This window comes from Enhydra lutris, unplaced genomic scaffold (genome assembly GCF_002288905.1).
Source record: "Enhydra lutris kenyoni isolate GAN:26980312 unplaced genomic scaffold, ASM228890v2 scaffoldscaffold17, whole genome shotgun sequence".
In the NCBI taxonomy this organism is placed as follows: Eukaryota; Metazoa; Chordata; class Mammalia; order Carnivora; family Mustelidae; genus Enhydra; species Enhydra lutris.
In genome coordinates this window covers 39,084,928-39,106,502 of record NW_019154101.1, presented here as the reverse complement: position 1 = coordinate 39,106,502, position 21,575 = coordinate 39,084,928, and the positions used below count along the sequence as shown (strand labels likewise).

At 38.1% G+C, this 21,575-nt stretch overlaps 1 protein-coding gene across 3 annotated transcripts in view; it reads right to left on the bottom strand.

Moving 5' to 3' along the window:
- LOC111147676 (glutamate metabotropic receptor 1) overlaps nucleotides 1–21,575 on the bottom strand; it is a 407,752-nt gene that overhangs the window by 63,589 nt on the left and 322,588 nt on the right. For all 3 annotated transcript variants that reach the window (XM_022503887.1, XM_022503888.1, XM_022503889.1), the window contains exon 4: nucleotides 3,046–3,292. In XM_022503887.1, coding sequence (XP_022359595.1) covers nucleotides 3,046–3,292 — 247 coding nt within the window. The remainder of the gene's footprint in view (nucleotides 1–3,045; nucleotides 3,293–21,575) is intronic.

Sequence of the window (21,575 nt, the reverse complement as noted above, 5' to 3'; positions counted from 1 at the left end):
CCTGCAGCCCCTTGACAGATACTTGAAGTGGGCAGAGTGCAATATTCCTCCTGGAAGCTCCCAACTATCTTATGTTAATGCCTTGTTAGAGGGAAAAACAACCCTAACTTGACAAAGGCAAGGTCTCTGGTATCCTGTGAGTCTTCTTTCACATATGAAAATCCTTTTGAAACCTCACTTTTCCTTATAGTCCTCAACCCCATGGTATATAATCAGCTACCCCTCACAAAGCCTGGGCAGCAGCCTTTTCTGCCCATGGGTCCTGTCCCCATGCTTTAATAAAACTACCATTTTGCACCAGAGACATTTGAAGAATTTTTTCTTGTCATGGGCTCCATACCTCACCCCACTGAATCTCACCTATATTCCAAAACCACATCAAGTTTCCTTTTTAAAAAAGATTTTATTTATTTATTTGACAGAAAGAGACACAGTGAGAGAGGGAATACAAGCAGGGCCAATGGGAGAGGGTAAAGCAGGCTTCCCACTGAGCAGGGAGCCTGATGCGATGGGGGGCCCTGGGATCATGACCTTAGCAGAAGGCAGATGCTTAACCCACAGAGCCACCCAGGCACCCTCACATCAAGTTTCCTAAGTCTTATTTCAATCCTCATTTGCTCTTCAATAGGAGAAATCAGTTCACACTTTATTAGCATTTAGAAACTGAAAAATTCATAACATTTTGGCATGAAAACACATTTTTAAAAAGCTCCAAAAGCCAGAGGACAAAAATACTGAAAGATACCAAGGGAAAAAACTGTGACACTAAACAAAAGCCTTCCCCTGTGCTATGTGTGTTAATGAACAGTGCTCTTTTCTCTTGACCCCAGAGTCCCTCCTCAGCATGTTGGCATTTATTTGGAATATCTTCATGCTGTAAATTACAATTGTATAGCATCCTCTTAATGCACTCAGTTTATGTTGCATGATGATTAACTAAAATAATTACAAGAGGGACCAAGAGCATGAATGGTGGCATGAGAGGGGTTGCAAGCAGAGGGAGGTGGTTAAAACAGAAACTGAGCGCAGATTAAGCTGACCAGTTTCAAGCATGAGGAAATGATCCTTGAAAAGGAACTCAGGGGAAAGCTCATAATTTGAACACGTAATTACACGTGGAGGAAAAACAAGCTAAAACTATGTGCCTATATTTTGGATAACTTGCAAATAAAGAGAGCAGGAGGAAACTTGTATGTATGGAGTGTCTAAAATGCATCTGGTCCTATACTGTGCACACTGTGTACATTGCCTTAGAGAATCATGAAGGAGGGTTTCTATTCCAAATCTGACAGTTTAGGGAGCCTAGTTTCCAGTGGAACCCAGGATGACAACCATGGGCTTGAAGGAGAGAGTGCTCAGTGTTCTGAATCTCAGGTCCATTTGTTCCTGCTGGTACTGTTTCCCAGAGTACCCAGCACCTGGAAGATTTCCACATCCCCAGGCCCTAAATTATTCCATCCACCCCACTCACATTTGGATCTACATCTCCTCCTACCTAACTGGCAGCCTGGAAGGAATCGGATGAATTCGTCATTGTCTGAACGTTGTCTGAGCACTGCACACAGAACTTTAAGCTTATATGAAGGAAGAGATATGTTGAGAATTACTTAGGGTCAGATAGTCTCTAACAGTATCTTTGAAATGACATTAAGCAGGCTGCCAGCATCTTTGCCTAATTTTAGGATTAGCTAAAAGGCAGCGTGATGTGGCAAAAAGATTATAAGCGTCAGATTCAGATGGCACTGCCTCTACCAGCGACTCTCTGCATGAATTTAGGTGAGTTTCTTAGTTTCTCTGACACTCAGTTTATCATCTGTAAAAGAGGATAATGATATGCCTATAGCAATGAGGATTAAATGATTTGATGTTCCATTTTAACACAACATATGCTTTCCTAAAATTTCTCATTCTGTAAAATCATATACTGAAAGATAACAGGGCTTATGATAAGGAAAAAAAAAAAAAAAAAAACAAAAAACAACCAAGACTGTGGGTATACTGTATAGCAGCCAAGCTGAGGGCCTTTTTCTTTCCTATAGCAGACTTTAATCTTTTCCCATGATTCTGATTATCCCTTGCCTAGAAAAATTCATATGAACGAACACAACTGCTCTTTAAACTGACATCATTCTCTATCAGTCACATGTGAGCTAACATATCATAAAAACAGCTATTGCAGAACAGAGTGTGTATAAAATGACTTGGGGAAAAACATATATATTTGTTAGGTTTCATTTTTCTTTGCTTCCTGATTAATTCTTTGAAAGCCACAGAGAGTTGACAGCAGAAAGAAAACCCTTTTCTTTTTTGTTTCAACACACATGTTAGCAGAAACATAAGTTAGCCCGAGGAAAGGGGATACATGAGGAGGACTTGGTTCTCTTCATATAGTAAGCTTTTTCTCTTTTTTAAAGATTCATTTCTTTTTTTATTTCACACACACACACACACACATACAGAGAGAGAAAGAGCATGAACAGGAAGGAGGGGCAGAAGAAGAGGGAGATCCAGTCTCCCTGCTGAGCAGGGAGCTCAATGCAGGACTCAATGCGGGACTCGATCCCAGGACCCCAGGATCATGACCTGAGCTAAAGGCTGACATGTAACAAACTGAGTTACCCAGGAGCCCCATATATTAAGCTCTTATTAAAATACTACACAACCAGCATGGCTTGGGACCAATCAATCAGAAAGATGCTGATCTGGTGCTAGAACTGCCAGGGAGGACCCTGCTACTCAGGTATAATTTCTTCCATTTCTTGGGCTTGTAGGAGGTCCCACGCATTCTGAGGGAAGGACCAGGGTAATAGCTGGATAAGAGGGTAGCACTGGAAGAATACAGGATTGTGGGTGTTCACCAATAAGTTTTCAACGTTTTATAACATAATTTCCATCTGAGATTAGCCCCATCTTTTGACCTTTCTAGTTGTATCTATCCTTACGACACCTGGGAACCATGGAACCAAAGGGACCAGAGTTGCCATCTGTTCAGCTCAGAGAGGACCACATGGTTATTCAAACACATTATAGAAAAGACTGCTTTACCTTCCAGGAGCATCCCCTTTCTCATCAAACCACACCTCCTCTCCAGACACACCGATGAACGTGGACTTGATGAGGAAGTCCAGGAGTTTGCTGCCGTCGATGGGCTTCATGGCATCACAGAGGCCCACATGGCCTGGGCAGAGAGCGTGGTGCATGTTCTGCAGCCCATGAGCCATGGCGTAGATGGCGTTGATGACAAACCCCATCTTACTGTCCTGTACATAGTTTTCTTCTAAGCTTTCATTGCCTGCAACACAAAACAGACCGCTAACAGGGTTGTGATAATGAGGTCTAGGAGTGCATGTTTAATCCTCAAATGCTTTTCAGCATTTGGTCTTAGAGGAAGGAAAAGCCAAGTCCACTTGTTCCAGCCTTATACATGTAACTAGTTCTAATTCTATCTACAAATAGTTTATTCAATTTTATTTTCTGAATTCAATAACAGTTTCATAACATATGAAACACACTCCATAGAGGCAAAGATAAAGAACTTTCAAATATTGCAAGGAAATCCTTAAGGAGCAGTGAAAATAACTCATTCTGTCTTGGTTCACAGAGACTTATATTAAAAGTCTCCCTATATCACGGTACTGAAAAAAGTGTTTTTTATATCCTCTATGACAAATCACAATCTAGAATAACTCAGTTTGTGTATTACCTAAACCCTGATATTTTCTTTCAATGATTCCATTAATTTTATCATCTCTAGGGCCAAAAAAAAAAAACCCAGTTTAAAAAGAACTAGGTAATAAGAATCTCTCCTTATATATGGTTGACAGTATACAAATAACTGAATCAGATTTTCTGATTATTAGAAACTCAGGTAAATTGTTTCTTAATGGAAAAGTCATACTACACATTTAATTTTAGCCTTTAACTTCTACCCATGAATTTTTAAAACCCTGCTATCATTTCTACCTAAGTCACAGTGACCAAAGTTTCACAATTGCCTAGCAAGTTTCCCAAGAACAGTATCAAGTTAGATATGAGCACCATATCAGAAGTCTAAGCTTTTGGAGTTAAGCATGGATAAGAAATTCAGAACCCAGTTGGATTTGTTGAAAACAGATAATAGGCTTGAAAAACAAAATAGATTTGAAACACATCACTGGCATAATTCAGAGATTTTGTACCTAGTTCCAGAAAATTACTTCTCTCTTTGGGGGGCTTTCCCTCCACCACCCCTGACCAATAGTGAGGGATCTATGCTATGTATGCTCCAGGTGCTAGAAGCTGGGAAAGGTCATGAGTTCAGCTGTTGATGGGAACCGTTGAACCCCCAGCCACCTGACCTCTTTCTTCCATCCTAGACAGGCCACTGGACACTAAGTTTTCTGCTACAGAGTAGCAGAGAAGTGAGACAAGGTAGGAGTGTTTGGAAGAAATGGTAAAGAGCTTTGACTTTGATGTTGAGCTTGAGATGAAATATAACATTTCTAAAAAATTATTTTTTTAAAGATTTATTTATTTATTTATTTGAGAGAGAGAGAGAGCATGATTGGGAGAGGCAGAAGGAGAGGGAAAGAGAATCCTAAGCAAACTCCAAGTTGAGTATGGAGCCTAATGTGGGGCTTAATCTCACAACCTTGAGATCGCAACCTGAGCCCAAACCAAGAGACACATGCTTAACTGACTACACCACCCAGTCACCCCTAAAATGTTATATTTTAAACATATTTTTTAAAGATTTTATTTATTTGTTTGTGTGTGTGAGAGAGAGAGAGAGAGAGAGCACAAGCAGAGGGAGAAAAAGGCTCCCCTGTTGAGCAAGCAGCCTGTGCAAGACTTGATCCCAGGACCCTGGTATCATGACCTGAGCTGAAGGCAGATGCTTAATGAGCCACATAGGCATCCTCACTTATCTTTTTTACATTATAAATTTTATATCATACATAACCAACCCTTATATGTTATAGCTATGTTGTTTTCCTAAAATCTCAATTTTATCTTAGATTTAAAAAAAATCTTTTTTCTTCTTGTTTCCTTCTCTTACCCACATCTAAACACTACATTGTTAACCTGCTATTATTTCCACTCTATTAATTATTTTATTTTACAATGCTGCTTTATTTAAAATTTCTTGATGTTTTGACCAGAGCAAAGAGGGCTTAATACATATATTCTGTAACAAGGCAGGATCCATCACCTATTTGAGGTTAAATATAAATAAATCTATCAGATATTTATTTGTGCTATCGTATCCCTAATACTGTGTGAATGCATAATGCCATGCTAAGGGGTACAAAAAGTTAATAAACTGATATTTGTGCACAAAGAAGTTTATAGTCTAGTTGAGATGATGGGAGTAAAAAAATAAAGTCTGGGCAACAACTGCCCTTGAAGGATGGCCTTAAAGTCAGCAGGTTAGTTGAAAAGCAGGTCTTCAGTGTCTCTGATGACTTGGAAATCAGAAAAGATCACAGAATTAGAGTGGAGACAGCACACTGTCCAGTTAACATTTCAGATAAATAAATATTTCTTCATTTCTTAAATATTCCTTAGATCACTACAGTATTTATTGTGATGGTTGATTTTATAAAAGCTAGTTGTATTCTCCATGGGGGTCTCTTATCTACTTTCTGTAGGTGGATGGAGGCTAATATACCATGTGTATCAGCCTTGACTAATGATCACAGTTACCAGCTTAAAATAATACCCACTTATTATCAGATAGTTCTGTAGGTTATGGCTTAGTATAGCTTGGCTCAGTTCTCTCGTGTCGCATCTCATAAGAATCTGGAGATGAATCCTTACCAAATTCATGTAAGTTGTTGGCTGTCCTTTGTAGCTGTAGTACTGGGGTCCCTGTTTCTCTGTTACCTGTCAGCCAGCAGTTATTCCTATAAGTTTTCTACATACTTTTCCACACTGTCCATATGGACACTCTGACAAAGAGGAGTAGAGTACTTCTCATGCTTTAAATCTCTCCAACTTACCCTTTTGCCACATTTTTCTGCATCTAAAACTCATGTGGTTTAGATTGGGTCATCTGGGTAATCCAGAAAAATCCCTTTATTTTTAAGGGCCTTTAACCTTAATTATCTCTGCAAAGTATCTTTGCCATGTAACATAACATTCAAAGGTTGCAGAGATTTTGACACCTGCAGGGGGCCATTGTGCTTACCACAAAAAGTTAAAAGCTATTACTTTTTATCTATTTTCAGAGCATATTGTCTTCTAAAAAAACACTTTCTTATTTCAGTTAAATGATCTTGGTTACCCCTGCCATCTAATAGGCTTGGAATGTGATCTCTCAGAGGAGTAGTTCCTGGCATTTAACAGACACTGATATGCCTCAAATATGTGCTTACTTATTTTGGATTCTCGCTTGATATGAGTGACAAGTGTTTCTCCCCATCCCTGTTACAGTTCTCAGTTGTAGGATCTATTTTCTAGATTACCAAATAGGGAGAAAAAAAAAGTGTTTCTTATTGACAGCCATGCTTCACTAAACCTTAATATTTTTCTCTATACATTATTTGGGACAATGGTCAGGAAAGGAATTAGAAATAGATTGTACTACATTTCTTGATAATGTGGGCAAACATAGATGCTAAATCTTCTGGTGTCATGGGTAGAATTCAGCTGGTAGGAAAGACTCTGGTTTCCTGATGAGGGACCTGTGCTGTCATTGAGGATGTGTTGCTCCCAAGAAGGAGTTAAACTCCTCCTCATATGGGTGCAAACAATGGCTGCAATGGCTGTGAATGAATCTAAAGAATCCAAAGACAAAAGTCTAAATCCTGAGGAGCTAATTCTTGTATCCATGTTTTACTACTGGTCATATTTTTTAACCGAGTTCAAGAAAATAATCACTGATTCATTCTTTATCTTTCCAGTATTTATTTCCTTTAAGTCTAGAAAGACACACACACACACACAAAGTCTAGAAAGACACAATGCAGAAAGTCAGATCACCCATTCTTGTTTTAAAATTTTTGTTCTTCAGACTGATTTTTCTCTTCCTCTCTTTGGCTCATTTCTCCTTCAACCATTTCACTGCTAATTAGGATTTCTAACAAGAATGAACAGAAGTAAAAAAGTGAAATGCACAGGTACATCTGACCCTAATTACTTGTGTGAGTTTTGGGAAATGAGAAGGTGAAAACCAGTGACCAGAAAGTTGGACTCTTTAGTCCTCTTTGCTAAATGCCAGCAACAGCCATCTATAACTGAGTGGCCCCGTTCTCCACCTATGGATTACCTTTAATATAAACATCTGGGCATAATTAGAATCCAAATTATTTTGTAAGCTGATGAAGCCGGACCCAGAAACATTTACTACCTTGTACATAGCCACGCAACGTCAAATACCATGTAAATTTTCTCAAACAATGTCTAGAAAGTTGGCCCTCTTTTTTTCCTGGGTATATATGGAGATATCAAAGCCAGAATTTCTTACTGAGTTACAGATGCATTAAATAAGAATCAACATAAAGGGGCGCCTGGGTGGCTCAGTGGGTTAAAGCCTCTGCCTTCGGCTCAGGTCATGATCCCAGAGTCCTGGGATCGAGCCCCGCATCGGGCTCTCTGCTCTGCAGGGAGCCTGCTTCACTTCCTCTCTCTCTGCCTGCCTCTCTGCCTACTTGTGATCTCTATCTGTCAAATAAATAAATAAATAAAATCTTAAAAAAAAAAAAGAATCAACATAAATAAGCTAAGATGGGAATGAAAATCTGCTACTCTCTCTCATACATGCTTCCCACCAGCTTATGTCTGGCTGGATGTGGAACAGTCCTAAGGAAAGTGGGTATGCTGTACTACAGTGTTTTTGTATGATAGAAAGCACCAGATGTGTCATTACCCACATCTTCACATGCTATTAGTGTGCAATGGTTTCATGGTTTCCCACTAATAAATCACCATAAGCTTGAAGCCTTTGTTTTGACAACTTTATTTTCTGTTAGCCCAAGACTATTCCATGGTCCTGGTGATATATGACCACACCTCATTCTTGCTTGAATTCCTGTATACAGAATTTTTCTTCATTTGAAAGGCTTTTTCCCTTAGAAATTCAACCAAAATTTAATGAGAAAACTTATCCATTATGCAGTCTTACCCTTAAAGCAAATATGAGTCTCCAGTCATGGAAATCTTGTAGGTACTATCTGCCTTCCCTTTCAATGACTGACATTTTGAAGATTAAATCTGAAGCCTCTTGAACTTCATTATAGCTTCATGAATATTATAAGGTTTCAAAACTTGACTGTGGTTTTGAAACTCAGCCAGGAAGTTATCAATGGTGTTAAAATTTGTATTTATGTAATGTCCTTTCTTCCAACTGGTTTAAAGCACCTAGCACATTGTTTTGGTCTATCTCCATGACATGCATGTAAGTTGTTAGGTAGAAGGTCTCACTATCTCTACTGTATAAGGAGGAATCTTAAGGGTCAAGGAAGTGACAGAAAAATACAAAAACATAATTCCCTGGTAGATATATCTAAGTTCTGAATCCCTCTCTGGGAAAGTTGCTTTCACTACTGAGTTTCCTCTTATTTGTATTACATTGTGATAGCTATGCATTCAACCCTCAACTTCTGCTTCAGCCTGGTGCCCAACTCCTGTGGTCCACTTCTCTTCATTTGCCCCACCTACTTGATTTTCATCAATAAACTTCTTCTTACTCCAAGCCCTGGAACATCACTATTAATCTTTAAAGGGTGTGAGACTCTCCCAGGCTACTCTGAGCCTCAACAATGGTGATGCTTTTTTAGTGGATTTATGATACAGCCCAGGAATCTTCATTTTAGCAGATACCTTGAAAGGGCCCAATGCTGATAGCAGTTGAGAAAAGTGCCTCACAATCAAACCTGATGTGGAGTGAAAAAGTTGGAAAGGTTTTTAGAATCTTGAATCTATTAACTAGGGTGTAGTAGATTCCAGGCCACAAATCTTATCTAGCTTGAGTTCCCGAGAATTAAAACCTAAGGCAAAGATTCTTTTGCTACTTATTTATTGAGTTGTGTTCTCATGAGAAAGAGAGGGAGGGAATCAGGATAAGGCTGGGTAATAAGCTATCTATTTCTCAGCTGGAGAGAAGTTTCAGTCTGATCCCACAAGTATGCTCTGGAATACAGATTGACCACAGAATTAGCAAGGGAACCAGTTTTTGAACTTTAGAGTCAGTCAGCCATTTTGCCAAGAGCCTCTGGGGGACAGAAGTGGTGGGAGAGGTGCAGCCTTCCTGATGAGGAATTTCCAGGTTGTGTGAGAACAATTCTTCATAGAAGGGGATTAGCTGGGAGTTGTTATCAGCATATCAGGGCTATGAGTATTCTGGCTGGGAAAGGTGTTCTGGGAAATAGTATCTGCTACATCCCTCAACTCACAAGAATCATCTTTATTCCTCCTAGTCTTGAGCTCTTGGCTTTATCATTTGCTCAGTCCAATACTTAACTCTCTATATCACTGTCTGAGTACCTTCCCTAGCAGCTTCTATGGTACCACAGTTGCTTAAAAATTTGTTTTTCACAATCCCCTTCCTAGAGAGAGAAGTCCTGCCCTGGACCCAGCCCATTAAAAGGCTACCATCTCTGGCCACTGTTAGTTTGCAGATGTCTACATAGCTCTTTCCATGACTTCTCGTTTCCAAGGACTCAACATGTGTTCTCCCTTTTCTGTTTAACTTATTTGCTTATCCTTATCTCTAGCTACAAGAAGGACTCTCATGTTGCAGAACTCCAAGGGCACATTTATCATTGCCTTCTCTAAGAATGGCACCTTCCAGAGATGTGCAATATGACAACTCGGGCTGTATTCCTTGGGAACAGGGTTTTGCCTCCAGACTAGATTTCAGAGAATCTGGCAGCCCACTTCCCAGTCTTGTCCTTTCCCAGTCTTCCATTTTCCAGTTTCTGCCTGGTGGTACTAGAAAAGCTAGGAATGCTTTTACTTCACTATGCCTGTTGCCTTCTACCATGTTTCCTCCTTTCATAAGAATTTACCAAAGGTTGTAAAATCATAAGAGGCCATCAAGTGTTACTATACACTTCATTATATGGTAAACTAACAATGAAAGTGAATGCTTCAATAAAACTACTTCACTTGGTAGAGATGTTGCTAAAATGTTCATAGAACAAAGTAAATAAAGGAGCTAAATTAATGTGGAAAGTAAAGGACAGAGATATTAAGCTAGCTTCCCAGACCCTGGGATTACTGCCTGCCTATGACTTGGCCTTCTCATAGAACTTGGGGTCTGCATGCCGTGGCAGAAATTCAGATAGCACTGTTTCCAATAACTTTCCTTCCAGAAAATTCCTATTCTAAAGTTACAACACAGTGATGCACTTGGTAAATCAGACTTATATTTTTAAAATTTATTTATAAGAAAATTCACATAAGTGAAACAATTATAACTATTTGAGCATACTATAATAAATATCACTATTTAATTTAAAACTAATGAGGCAACGGACAGGAATACCAAATTCACAATGCAGAGAAAGTTTTACTTTAGTACCTAAAGTAAATAAAAGGTATAATTTTCCATCTATCAAATTGGCAAATTTTATAAAATGGTAGAATGTAGTTTTGGTGAGGATATGGTAAAATGAATACCCAAATATGCCACTGATGGTAGAATGAACAGTACAGTTTTTTTGAAGGACAATTTTTTCAAAATACATCAAGAGTCGAAAGAAATACCTTGATTGAGTAATTTTACTATAAAGACTTATACTAAGAAAATGATCCGATATACAATGGTGCAAATATGTGTGTACATACAGGAAAAACAAAAACTTTCCATATTCCTAACCCTTGAGAGTGCAAACATTAGATAATGCTAGTGTATATATTTTTAAATACTTTATTTTTTAAAGCAGTTTCAGAATCACAGCAAAATTGAGAGAAAGGTACACAGATTTCCCTGCCCCCATCAGTGCACAGCTTTCCCTACAATCAAAATTTCCCACCAGGGTGGTACGCTTGTTATAATACATGAACTTACACTGACTTATTATTATCATCCAAAATCCATAGTTTACATTCGAACTCAGTCTTAGTGGTGTACAATCTAAGGGGTTTGGACAAATGTTTAATGACCTGCATCTACCATTATAGTATCATACAGAGAGTATTTCCACTTCCTTGAAAAGCTTCTGTGCTGAACCCTGTAAACCACTGATCTTTTTATTGTCCCTATAGATTTCCTTTTCCAGAATGTCACTTAGTTGGAATCACATAGTGTCTAGCCTTTACATACAGGTTTCCCTCACTTAGTAATATGCACTTAAGTGTTCTGCATGTCTCTTCACGTCTTAATAGTTATTTCCTTTTACCACTGAATAATACACTGTTGTCTAGATGAACCATAGCTTTATCCAATTGAATAATATACTGTTTATCCACTGAATAATATAATGTTGTCTAGATGAACAATAGCTTCTTTATCCAATTGCTAGTATATTTTTACCACAGAAGAGAAGGGCCCCATTTTATTGGGCTCTGTCAGGTACGCTATCAGTTGACTTTTTCAATGGTGATATAATCTGAACTCAAAGTGTGGAGGTTTGGAGAGCAGAAAAGTTCAGAAAAGATGGAGCAAGGTTGAAATTATTTGGTTTCTAACAAGGTCGGGTAGAACAAGCTTCTACTGGGCCTATCCTAGGCTGTATAATTCTGAATTTGGTTTGAGATTCAATCCCCAACTAACTATAGGAAAACATTGATTTTACTTTGTTTGCCTGTTTAAGTTCACCTATCTTCCTCAGGACCTCATGGGTGTCACTGAGTTAGAATAAGACTCTGAGCTTATGCCTGTTGAAAACAGCCACTGAGGGCTAGACTACCATCTAGGAAATAAGGCCTAAAAAGGAGTGATGGTGCCAGAAAGAAGCCTGATCCTTCTGTACTGAAAGCCTGACGGGACTCCCTTTGGCTTATTACTTTGTCTAAAACTCTCTGACTGGCTATTTAAAGTTCAATAAATGATAACTAGTATTATTGGTATCTTTATTAGCCAGGTTATTATAAAGGCTCGGGTTGTTTTTTTTTTTTAAGATTTTATTTATTTATTTGACAGATGGAGATCACAAGTAGGCAGAGAAGCAGGCAGAGAGAGAGGAGGAAGCAGGCTCCCTGCTGAGCAGAGAGCCTGATGCGGGGCCCTATCCCAGGACTCTGGGACCATGACCTGAGCCGAAGGCAGCGGCTTAACCCACTGAGCCACCCAGGCACCCCAAGGCTTGGGTTTTTACTGTTTCCTCCATACTGTGTATTTGTACCTCTGTCAATATTGCTATGCAGGAAGCCTCCTCTTCTTTCTTTCTTTACTCAGTGTCTTACACCTGCTTAACAGCAGTCTCTATCCAATCTCCTGCATGAAGCCTGCCTAGAATTTTACAGTGATTGATTCCTTTTCTAAATTCTCATCCCTAGAGTTGAGTCACACAAAATTTGACTCTTTAAAATATACAAACAGCACAGAGTCCAACATATGGAATGCATATGGAATGTGCACCATGGATGGCTGAGTGATTTTCAAACTGAGAATGCAGTCACTACAGTATTAAATTCTTATTCTGTTAAATAAATACATAAGCTTGCATTGTCATTAAAATTTTATTTGAAAAGATATTATAAATTCCTATTATTCCAGGTACTAACATCTTCCTCCCCTCAGATAATTGGGTGGATATGAGCCTTGAACAGCTCTCCTCCTACAATACTCAGTTCACAAGCTTAAAATGGAACAGAACTTTGGTTCTATCTTTTAAGAGATTTGAAGAACTTTCTCACTTACTGCTTCAGACTGAAATAATTGCCTGAACTTCCCAACCTTCGTTTTTCCCATTTATACACAGTTTATTTTATTTCTACAGATGTTAAGTACTCCTAATTTGACTAACGTATTAAACAGACACTTCATCTATATTAGGTTATATTCAGTCTTCTCAAGTAATAGCTTATAGTCATCACATCAGGTTTCCTTTTGAATGCTCTCAAGTGTATTCTAGTCACCATGAATAATAGTCAAGCCTCAGTTAGGTCATGATCCTTCTCCTGAGCTGTCAGTCATTCACTATGAGAAACATTGAGATAATGTAGAAGACAACTGTCTAAATAACTCTTATTACTGCATGGAAACAGGTAAGCTGTGTTTCCACTGCATGTAGAGTCTATTCTGACAATATGTTGGTGACTTTTCAATTGGCAGAAGAAACAGGGGATATGTTGCGGTGCATTTCTGGCAGCACAATGGCCCCCAGCTATCCTTACTCTTTGTACACAAGCTAATCTGGGCTTCTAAAACTTGTATCTTTATCACATTCAAGGAAGCCAGGGGCAATGGAAATTCACCAATAAACCACAGTATCCCTTGGTACACAAAACAAGAATTTTCCCCTGGACTAATATAACTTGAAAAAATACACCAGTGTATTTTTATGCTGTTCTAGTCTATATAAGCAGTTGCAGACATATCTGGTGATTCTGATTCAGCAGTTACGGAGGAAAGCGAAATCACTGCTGCCTTCACATAAAAGTTCTGTGAACTTTGAGGGGGCACAACTGAAATATCAATGCCAAATATTCTTGAGAAGAGGCTTTTAATGGGTTTCCTGTTGACCTCGCCACTAGAAGCAGCTGTCATATTTGATCAATGTGACAGTGTCATGCTGCTCAATCTCTTCCCTGCTTTATCCTTCCCAAATATTTCTGAACATATACAGGATGAATATGTAAGCTTTGGTTCCAGTGCTCATTTCTCAGCAAACTAATCTCTACATTGGCTTTTTATTTATTTATTTAAGAAAGACAGAGAGAAAGAGAGAAGGAGTGCAGCATGGAGGGGCAGAGGGAGAGAGAGCAAATCTTAACCAGGCTCCATGCCCAGCATGGAGCCTGAGGGAGGACCCGATCTCAGGGCCCTGAGTTCATGACCTAAGCTGAAATCAAGAGTCAGATGCTTAACCTTCTGAACCTTCAGGTGCCCCTCTACATTGACTTTCTTATCCCTAGTTAAGGGTGGAATTCATCCCCACTGTTGCCTTTTTGTTTCTAGTTATCAAAGAAATCAGCGAAGGGGGACTAATGCCATGTTTCTAAACTCATCCAGAGTACTGTGACAACTCAGCATGCCTTGTGTTAATCAGAAGGAGGCTTCCCCTTTTTTATGTTAAGTTCATTTGAAGAATGCTGCAGCATATCAGGCTTCAAGACAGTACAGTACTTTGAATGCACAAATGTATCTAACCCCAAGCATGTGCAAGCACACACACATGTGCACACACACATACACACACATGGTCAGAAAGAGTTCTACTATCACTCAATTTTACACCTGAAGCTAGGATTATCCTCAAATTACACAGGCTTTTGTATAAATCTAGTATATCAGCTTAGACTTGTCCTACTTTTATGATGAGTTTCAGTTATCTATCCTTCATTCCTTCAATCTAGCCTTGATTATGAATAACCCTGCCCATTCTATCTGCTGTCTCAATTTTGAACCTCAGTGGATGTCAAGGCTTCTGTGTTCTTCCTTCTCTCTAGAGGTGGATACTTGTTTCTATCTTTTTGAGAATCAGATACATAAAGGGGTAGTCAGGCACATGTACCTCATCTAAATTCCAAGTCCTAGTGAAAAATAATTGGCTTTATTACACTAGAAAAAAAGTCTACTTTGGGTACAATGAATAGGTGGAGACAGAGCATCATGTTGAACACGTCTGTGCTTGTCTCATATACCCTCATCTAAGAATAAATAGAAGCCATGAGGGAAAAATCTTGATACATTGCCCAATTACTTCAGTAGAACTGAATCCCATGATCAAGGCATCATCCAAAAATGGTGTAACACCTGGCATCCTAGAAAGCAAAATTCCCATAAAACACTTAAAAAGTCCCACAGTCAACAGAAATATTGGCCCAGCGATGCTAAATTCCATATGGTCCTCAAATGCATTTTTTGATGAGTGTGATTTGATGAGATTGGGCAAGGTCAGTTTGCAAAGACCTAACCCTAATAATCTAGGTTAGCAGTCCAGGTTAATGACAGGGACAGACAGGCACATATATGCTACGTGAGAGAGTTCCTTGTGGTACATTAAGAGCCTCCTCTAAGTTTGTTCTTACCCTGTGACTTCCAAACTGTTATTACCAACCAAGACTATATGCCTGCCTCAAGGGTTCTTATTTAATTAGATTTTTAAGTTAACCTCTATGATTATTTCCCCAGGAACAGAAGGTACACTCCCAGCTAAGCACACAAACAAGCGTGTCCAGAAGGATTGACCTTGGAGTAGTCTGGGAACACAGATAAAACCTTAGTAAATCAGTTCATAGTTACTTGTGACTAGGTCAGTCTGAGTGTCATAAAATCTAGTATATTGATTCTTAGTGATGTTTTTCTTTCCAAATAATTTTGTCTGTTGCTTTTTAACTTTCCCTATGTAGTAATGAATGGAACATCTATATGAAAGAGACATACAAAATATTTTGTCTGTGTATCTACAAGTTCCATGTGAAATAAACTATGGTGACCTCACAATGTGACGAAATGTGTGGAAGTCCTCTTTATAATAAGATTATATAATCTATAAGCAAGGGTATATTTTATTTTGTACACACAAACATTTATTCATGTGGTGGCAAATACACATCTTTCCATGAACCTGCTGAGTAAAATATCACTATTGGATTACAGCTAAGTGAGAGACAGAGCGACATAATACTTAAGAATGAGAGCTCTGGAGTCATACCAGCTGGGTGTCCGTCTAGTTACCACCACTATCCAGCTGTGTGATCTTGGACAAGTCATTCAAGCCACTAGTTCCTGGATTTTTCTGTGAGTAAGCCAGATAGAGTAATATCACTGATTTCATAAGTCATGGTAAGATGGATAATACATGTAAAGCATCTGATTAAATTCCTGTCACATAGCAAGCATTTGATCATGTTGTCTCTGTATGTGATGCTGGGTCAGGTTTGATGTAGTTCTTGCACATTTTTTAAAAAACAAAGTTTGCATTTTAGAAAAGTTTTAAAGAAAATTTGCAAATTTTTATCAGGGACTTCATATGTACTCTGCACCCAGTTTCTCCTGTTGTGAATATTTCATATTGCTGTGTTACATTTGCCACAATTAATAAGCCAAGATTGGTACATTAGTATTAACTGAACTCCGCATTTTTTTCATATTTCGTCAGTTCTCCTTTTTCTGTTCCAGGATCTCATTCAGGATATCACATTTCATTCATTTCTATTGTCTCCTTAGGCACCTCTCAGTTGTGACAACTCTTGAATTTCCCTTATTTCTGACGACCTTGACAGTTTTTAGAACTTCTGGTCAGAAATTTTGTAGAAAGTTCCTAAAGTTGAGTTTGGCAGATGTATTTCTCATAGTCAGACTGGGATTGCAGGTTTTGGGAGAAAGACCACAGAGGTGAAGCGTCTTTCTCTGCACAACATATTAATATTAACATATGAACACATTAACACATTACTGATGATGTTAACACTGATCACCTGGCTAAGATAGTATTTACCAGGTCTCTCTTTTTATACCCTTTTAATGTTGTGCTCTTTGAAAGAAAGTCACTAAGTGTATCCCACACCTAGGGGATGGGAAATTTTTCTCCACCTTCTTGAGAGCAGGGTATAGTATTTTGGGAATTCTTCTGTATAGATTTATCTCTTCTTCCCCATTTATTTTTTTAACTTAATAATTTATGTATATAAACATGAACTTGTGAGTATATTTTAAACTCTGGGTTATAATTCAATATTATATTGCTTATTTTGTTGCTTAAATTGTTCACCTTTAGGAAAGCCCTTTGGGCTTTGATAGTCTTTCAGTTGAGTCTAGCTGTCCCTTTAACATATAACTTGTTTTGTTTTTTAAGCACTTCCTTACTTTCTGGCACTGCAAGATGCTCTAGGCTCATCTTGACATTTCCTGCCCCAGCCCTACAACTGTTTATTTCTACAAAGGAATCCTAATCCTTTTTAACCAACTGAGCCACCCAGGCGCCCCCTAATCCTTTTTATTGGAGAATGGTATTAGAAACCAAGACCTGAACACTGGGTATGCTATCTGGGTATTGTTGCTTCAGCCCACTGAGTTGGGAAATATATGTATACCAGTCCACATTTAAATATATACACATATAATTATTTCTATGTAAACTTATCAATATCTGTATTAAGCTAAACTTGAATTTGTGTAAAGCCTCCAACTCGATTCTATTACCACATGGTCTATTCCAGTTTTCCCCCTTTGCTTGTCTGTAACTTCCCACTCCAACTGTGACAAACTTGGCTTCTACCATCTGCCATGCACTTATTTGTTCAACCTTGGTGCATGTACAGCTATTTCAGAATTGTTAACCCATGCTCCATGAGAAATAATTTGGCCAACTAGAGTATATTGCTTATATTCCATTTCTGAATACAATTTTAATGGATTCAGATCAGCCCTGTGACCTCTCAAGGAAGTCCTTCTTATGGGACTATACTGAGTCCTATAAGACTGTAAGACTAATCCTCTATACTGAGCATTCTTATTTCTATAAATATGCACTTTACAACTTGAGCAGAGTAGTTGACATCCAAGCACATTTGCATAAAGTCTGCACCCTGTATTTGTTTTATCAACAGATTCTGCTAAGAATTCTTTTCCTATATGCACTTGACAACATTAATCTTAAAAACTACTCTTTCAGTTTCTGTGACACATATTGATTGACCAAAGTCTCACTAGCCATGAGTTCTTATTGGGGCCTTAGAAAATACGAATTTGATTCTTTCAAGAAATGCTGTTGGGAGACACTGCATAAAAAGCAATATGCCACTCAAGAAATCCCAATAGTTGCAACATTGGGACAGATAGTGTTGTGATCTACATGGGTTGTTGGCTACTTAAAATAATCAACATAAAATATCAATTTATAGTGACCCAGGAAGATGAACCCTAAATTAAAATCCATAGTATATCTCATTCTTAGGTGGTACAGGCATGATAATAAACCTTATGACCTAATATTTAAACCCCAGACTCTGTTTAGAACATTATAGGCTTCTATTCTAGGCTTCTAGTTTACCACTTGGCATATGAATTCTAAGGAAAAGGCTGAAGGATATGAAATTCTCTAATATGCCTCAAGGTATACTTTTTTATGTATGGTATTTTGTCAAGTTATAGATACTAACGGTATTAATAAGAAGTCAATTAAGAAAGTGGAATTAAGATGCCAATGCCATATAATTCTATGATATTGTTTTTGTAATGAATAAGACTCTATATTGCCTACCAGAAAATGCTATGTTAAATCCAAATTAAATAGGTCAGAGATGAATAGAATATTTACAAATAGCTCTTGTATTTCTGCAAAATCCAGTCTAACCCATTAGCTTAGTCCAAACACAGCATCATAAAACTAGAGGTACTTTATAAGGGATAAACCATTGACAGGAACTCAAAATGGACCATAATAACATTAAATCATGGAACTCTTTTACATATGTAAAAGAAAGCATGTTTCCTATCACCCACAAATAATTAGAAGTGGGGCTATGTGCATAGGTATGCTTTCTTAGACTTTGAGAGAGGCCCAGAGGAATATGCAAGAATTCTGACCCAGGAGGTTGTTGAGAAGAGAGTTGGTGCCTGATGAATTTTAACAACACTTTAACTTCCCGCAGTGGTTAAAGCAGCCAGCTTTCTGTAACATACTTTATCTCTATGATTACCTGCCAAATGTTTACTGCAGACCTACAAAGATTAGTTACTCCAGGGGGAGTGGTTTATAATTTCATGACAGCGTTTTGTGCCAGATCAATAATCAAGGCAAAGACACATAGCGAGCTGCCTTTGTTTTCTCTGAACTATCCTTCTGGTTCAAAGGAATGTTACTGACTGATCCTCAGCATCATTAAAACACAGCAGTAACTGTCCTCATTTGTTTTTCACATACACTATAATTTTTTGAATGAATTACCTAAAGTGCATTGTATTTTCAGGGAATTGAGGCTTACATACATCATCATCAATCTGCAGGGAGCCTGCTGTTCACGTGTCATGTAAGTGGGGAATTTCTCTCTTAACAATAGACTGCGATGGTGTATTTAGAAAAATGTCTGTACTGCTCACATATGTTAAAATCAGGTGGGTTTAAGCAATAGAAATTCAACTAACAGTAACAGTGATAATAACACATTCTCGACTAAACGAACGCTCCTTTCTTCTATCCTACACAGGAGTTAATTTACATTTTAACAGACTAAGCAGAAAATAATGAGAGGTCATATTATTCTGTGGTGTGAACAGAGAAAACTTTACAGGGAAAAAGGAAAATATAGAGTCAGAGTAAACAAAAATTTATAGATCCTAGGCTTGAGCACGGACAAGTCTAGACAGTTGTGAATCATCACAAATTCTCCCTAGAAAACCATAAAGAAAATTTAACAGTCCAGGTTTTCGAGAAAAACTAAGGGCACTTTCATCTTTTAAGGTCATTATTTTTAAAATGATCTGATTAATCTTCCTTCAGTTAATCTAATATTTGGGTCATTTAGAGGAATATGAATTTTATTATCTTAACAATATAAAATAATACAGCCCTTTCTATTTTGATTTGAACTGAGATTGTATCAAAGATATACTGAGTATATAACACTTTCAGAGAGAGAGGCAGTGCAGAGTTATAAATGCCAAGAAATCAGAGTATTTTTTCTGGGGCAGTTATGTTTACCACTGTTTCCCAAAATACTTCTTTGTTTTATGATGAGATAGAAGAATGCTGTTTTGTTTCTTTTTAGTTTGAAGTTAATGCTGAGGGTCTAAATTTGAAAAGGTAACATAACTAGAGTTATGCATAGTGGTGGGGTAACTCTAATGAAATAGAGCAATCATCATCAAAAGTACTCTATTACAGTTCAACATTCTCTCAATCTATATTCTTTATCCTTTCTCTTTGGAAATTCAAACTGGGACAACATTATTAAAACCTCAGAAAAAGTTCAAGACCCCTGGGATTTCAGTGGGACAGATAATGTACTCCCTTCCCAAAACTGATGCAGCTAAGAAGCAGACCCAGGGGTCAAACAGATGAGGATGGAATATGTTTTATTAATAAGGTGACTGTATATATGGAAAACTCAAAAGAATTTATTAAAAATTAGAATTAATAAATTAATTTAGCAAACTTGTGAACCAAAATACAACTAGCAAGAGTGTTTCTATATACTAGCAACAAATAACTAAAATTTTTTTTCAAATATATCAATTGTTGCAGCATAATAAAAACCAAATACCTACAACCCGCCCACTGAAAAACTATGAAACATTGCTGGGAGGAATTTAGGATGCTCTAAATAAGTGAAAGCCTCTGGACATGTTCTAAATCATGATATGGGCAGGAGTTACAAGGGTGTGTACTTATGTAAACATTTATTGATCTATACAATAAAGATTTCTGCACTTTACCATATGTGAGTTCTACTTCAATTAATTTTTTTTAAGATTTAATTTTTAAGTAATCTCCACACTGAACATGGGCTTCAAACTATGACCCTGAGATCGAGAGTTGCATGCTCCACTGACTGAGCCAACCAGGAAAACTAAAATTTTTTTTCAAGTTAACAATAACGACAACAACAAAAAAACCCAAAACAAACAAACAAACAAAAACCCTAACTAACTGAAAAACAGATAACCACACTGGATTAAGGACATAGATTAGATATGTGGCCAGGATAGACTTTTTATTACTTGATCTTAGAACTAGAGATTCATCTGTCTAGCCTACTGACAAGGCTGCACAAAGACAGCCCACACTTGCCCAAGGCCTCAGAACCAACCAGAACCTTTGAGAAGTGTCAAGCTATTGTCTCCAAAGGAGAGAGCAAGAGGTGGAGCTGAGCATGCCCAGTTTTTTCTTAAGATGAATCACTCATCTTTTCCTATTAAGCCAAAAGAGCTGAGGTGCTACATAATTAGGAATCTCTTTGATGGAAGCATTAACTGAAGGGAAAGAAGAGCAAGAAGAATTAATTGAAGTGAAGGAAGCCCCCAATCATGACTTTAGTCTTCACACGTGTAAAACAGTGATCATAGAACCTATCTCATACAGTAGAACAATAATCTATGCGAATGGCTTTGCCAAGTACTAGTAAATGTAGAATTGAAAAAGCAAAGCGTAGAAACCTTGGAAGGGCAAGAGATCTTCAGAAAGATAATCTGACCCACTTGTATTTTTTTTTTCTTTTTTAATTAGGAAACTGAGACCCAAGGAGGTCTAGACCCTTATCAAAGTTCCCTGGCTTGTTGGAAATGCACTGTTGACATATTATAGCAGCACTGCTTCTGGGTCCCAGGTGTTCATAGGCCTGGTCCAGAGTTCTTTCTGCTCTACCACGCTACAGAAGAGCCAGCCTCACTGGCAGCAGATAAAATCGCCAACCCTTCCCTCCAACCATCATGAGTTTCCCGTTTTCAGAAGGTGCGCAGGCACTTCCCACCCCGGGGAGGCCTTGTGAGCCGCCTCACTCACGAAGCTATTGGTAGCCCGTGTCCGGCTTCCGCAATCAGA